Here is a 4384-nt window from a genome sequence, read left to right on the forward strand (position 1 = left end):
ATGGTTTTATAAAGGATAAGGATTATTCTGTTACAGAAAGGTCCCATTTCTACTGTCTGGCAATGGAGGAGACCCTTCTAAATGAAAAGAAAATATGCCCTGAAAATAACATTTCTGCTAAGATTTCTAAACAGGTCCTAATTCCCRACTGTGACATTTGGGAGGAGGAGGGGAGGAGGTTGTTGAGTGATGAATGACACAACCACAATATTCCTCTTCCAAAGGCCTTCCAGAGGCTGTGAAATACAGGTAGTAAGACTGGGCAGTTCTGAGCTTGCTCGAAACTATGTTGGTAGGGGGGAGAGTGCATCTATTTTGCAGGGAGCAGAGATGGACTAAGACAGCTTAATATACAYCAAGTATCCATGCCAATCCTTTCCTGCCTCGCTGCAGGACTTAGATTACTGTGAACCAGAGCCCTACTATATACTTGATTTTACCTTCCTACCAGGTCCCAAAAAGTTTACAGAAAAAAAAGCACACATAATTTAAAATAAAATAGAACTTATAAATGAGAATCTGGAATTGGATACTTAAGGAAAAATAATTGGTAATCACAAAAGTTTAGATAGCTTTGACAGACACRTGATTAATTACTGTATCTATCACAACAATATACCTTTTATCTACATAAGGTTTATTGACTTCTTGCCTGCAAGTGTCTGAAAAGGCAACTGGCCAAAAGTAATTTAAAATGCAAAATCAAAAGTCCTAAATATATCCTTTTATAGATAAATGAAGGGCATTGCTAACTTAATAAATGAAACAAGAAGACTGGAGCTTGAAATAAATTATGTTGATTCAAGTAGACATATTGCAAACCTGTCTTGCTTTCGTATACAAAGAAATTAATCTTTGTTATAATCTTGCATGGAACAATAARGCAATAAAGTTATGTATTTAATTCGCGCATAATTCTTTTATGTAGAGCTTAGTTTCTAGATTCATGGCATTTGTGTTTTCAGCTTAAATTTCAAAACTATGTTGATCTAATCTATGCGTTGCCATTTTGCTTTAAACATTTTTAAGCTATAGTTTCATGCATTTTTAGAATTCTATTATATCAGTATTATTCATTTAGCACATTTTTCTTTTTTTGTCTAGAACACATGAGTGTCAGGCATCATCTTACTACTTCCAGGTCTCTTCTTTTGTTTTCCTATTATTTTCATTTTCTCACTTTTTTTTTCATTACATGTCCTAGTGTTAATAATTTAAAAGAACRGTGCAATGCTACAGTTATTAACATACTGCTTTAGAGTTTATAGTATTAATTTCTGAATAATCATTTATTAAGGAATGGTAAAACAGTATACAAAAATATATTGCTGTAAATATGCTTATACTCTTTTCTCTTTCCCCCTGTATTTGTGTACTAGGTGGTTGTGAATGCCCTTTTAGGAGCAATTCCATCCATCATGAACGTGCTTCTCGTTTGTCTTATATTCTGGCTAATTTTCAGCATCATGGGAGTAAATCTGTTTGCTGGGAAGTTCTACTACTGTGTTAACACCACAACTGATGAAAGGTTTGAAGTCGACCAAATCAACAATTTTAGTCAGTGCGAGGAACTCATAAAAAACAATCAAAGTGCCCGGTGGAAAAACGTGAAAGTAAACTTTGATAATGTAGGATTTGGGTATCTTTCTTTACTTCAAGTAGTAAGTGATCACTCTTTATATACCTTTTCCTGTTTATATGCAGTAGTGAAAAGTAATTCTGGCAACAGAGAGAGAAAACATTTATCTGATGATCTTTATCTGTGACTTAGTAGTACTGATACACTGGTAATGGATTACTCTTTTCATCATAAGTAACCAGTACAGTTTACTATGATGAATAAAGAATTTTTAGGACATCTAATAACACATTTATGGCTCCCTTAGTCCTGCAGCCCCTTCAAACTTCTACAGTTTCTAGAAGTACCTAGGAATGGTATTCAGGTATCAAAATATTACAAGTTTTCCAGCTGCTGAAAAGAAATCTTCATTGGTGTGATTAAGTTGCAAAGAATTCCAGGTAATGAATTTCATCTCAGGGATGTGGCTGACGCCAGTGCAGACATACACGATCTAAAAAGCAATTTGTCATTCAGAAGAGAAATAAGAAAAGAAAAATAGCACTTGATACTATGATCTGTGAAATGTTTTCCTGATGCTTCTGTGCATAAGGACSTCATGGAGTTTTTTTAGCAAAAACTGAGGGCATAAGAAAAAAATATGTTCAGAAAGGTATTAWAATATTATGCCTTTACTATCAAAAATTGTGACCTCGCAACACTGTCTTTGTATTTTGAAATAGCTAACAATCTGACCCAGCTTTAATCAAGAAAATGCTGGACTCTAACCTATGTTGTGTACCTCCAGAAACCTCTATTTTTTTTKKTTTTTTTTTTTTTTTGGGGGGGGGGGGGTGTTGAGTTTACTATCTAATTCTGCAATGTTTAGGTTTCATTTTCATTGCTTTCAAATAAGTTTCCAGCTTTTATTTTGTTCATACAAAATCTCAGTAAAACAAATCTTTAACATGATGCAAGGGTACGGACATGGTCCTGCACAAAATCTAAAACAATTGTTCTGACCAGTGCAGTGTAACTGCCTCTCCCAGCTGATACAGCATGCCAGCTGTGTGACTGATAAGTCTGTCAGTTTAAATTCCGTTATGATTATTTAGTTTACTGTCACATCAGAAAAGAGTGGGCAGGGACCAATAGTTATAAAGAAATAAAATACTGAATACCGTTTGATTTTGGTAACTAAAAAACTTTAAGTACTTATTTTCTTTGCCTTATTTATGAAATCCACTCACTCAGGGAGGAAGAATGCTTCATTGCAGGTGTTCAGGAGAAACAAGACATCAACAAAACTCTTTCAAGTAGTTTGTAACTCTGTTTTTAGCAGTAACCTATTAYACTCTGGGACACAGGTAATTATTCCAGGTGCATTTCCTTCCTGGCTTTGTGGCCTCAATCACGATCCCACATTACTTGCAGTCCAGTGTATTTCGGTCTCCTGGCTATACATAGATCATTTAATCTTCTATTCATTGAAAAGCAACAAATATTTCTTACATGAAGATTGTTAAATTACTGGAATTTTTGGGAGGCAAATTAGGAGAAATTTGCCAATTGTTCCCACAATTCCAAAGGGAGAATTGATCTTCCTTTAAGTATTGAAATGAAAACAAGCCGAAAGAATTTCAAGCCAAGGCACTGAGGACCTTATTATTCTGGGAAAGACATAATGAGTCCTGTGAACAACTTTTTTTAATGTTTCTGGCAGTATATAGGTCTGTTCATTACAGACTGAGTGGTATTGAAAAGGAACATATATACTTCACACAGAAACACTCAGAAGCAGAGGGATCATTTCAAGAAGTATTCTGGGCTCAAAAATAGAAATGCTTGATAGTAACCTTTTAAGCAAAAGGAAYTCTCTAACAAGTTCTTTCTTAAGTTTACTTGGCAATGATGGTRAATGACTTTCCTGAATGAGGGGCCTAAGAAAAGAACATAACCTAATTTTTGGCTGACATTTCTTGGGGTTTTTTCTTTCATGGGAGGGGTTTGTTTGGAAACTCTAGTGTTACAGCAATGTTATAATTCTTTCTGCCCAAAAATACAGCCTAACAGTACATGCCATTGATAAAACACAGTTTTGTAGACTTTGYGTATCAGATTGTTTTCCAGAATTCTTACATAATTTGGAGTATAATTATTCATGCCATCAGTCATATGAGTACWGGTTTCTTCTATAAGAATTTTTTCCTTCTATAATACAGCATAGATCATGTTGGTTTATGTGGATCTTCAAGCTTCTTTTTTCATTTCTTGGTCTGAAGTTGCATAAGTATTTCTTTCCCTAAAGAGAAGCATCAAAGCAGTGTCAGATCTGCTGGAGAATTTCCTTTCACAATTGTTATGCACCAGTGAGTGAAGAGGACGTGGCTGGTGTACACAAAGAGATGTGGCATCTGCCCTGATAATTTAATGGCCTTATGCCTTTTAACTTGAACCTAGTATTCGGAGTCTTTGGTAAGTAAATCTCCCAGAGGCCTGCTTTTATCCTGCTAGTCAGGGTGTACCCTGCTTGCCAGGATAAAATATGGCAAATCAGTGGTGTCAAAGAACAATATTCTACTATACTGTTGTTAGTAATATCAGTAAGAAAACACATCTCTTGAAGTGTATGGTAAGAAAATCAGAAGCTAATTCTAAGGCTAAAAGTTTAGGAATCTTTCAAAGTTCCAGCAGGTTAGTATTTTAAAAGCAAGATGCAATTGTTTCTCCAAAAGGGAATGTGAATCTTCATGGTGATTATTTCTGATACAGAAATTGAATGGTGAAACTCCATCATGAGTTACAATTTCATTAGAAATTATTCAT

General features: G+C 34.9%; 1 protein-coding gene across 1 annotated transcript in view; it reads left to right on the plus strand.

The window, feature by feature from the left end:
• The window catches only part of LOC130576811 (sodium channel protein type 1 subunit alpha), a 64149-nt gene that overhangs the window by 50403 nt on the left and 9362 nt on the right, over positions 1-4384 (plus strand). Inside the window, exon 21 of the mRNA XM_057371729.1 lies at positions 1380-1661. Coding sequence (XP_057227712.1) covers positions 1380-1661 — 282 coding nt within the window. The remainder of the gene's footprint in view (positions 1-1379; positions 1662-4384) is intronic.

Source organism: Malurus melanocephalus, unplaced genomic scaffold, assembly GCF_030028575.1.
Source record: "Malurus melanocephalus ecotype Western Australia unplaced genomic scaffold, MMel_1.1 scaffold_155, whole genome shotgun sequence".
NCBI classification, from domain to species: Eukaryota; Metazoa; Chordata; class Aves; order Passeriformes; family Maluridae; genus Malurus; species Malurus melanocephalus.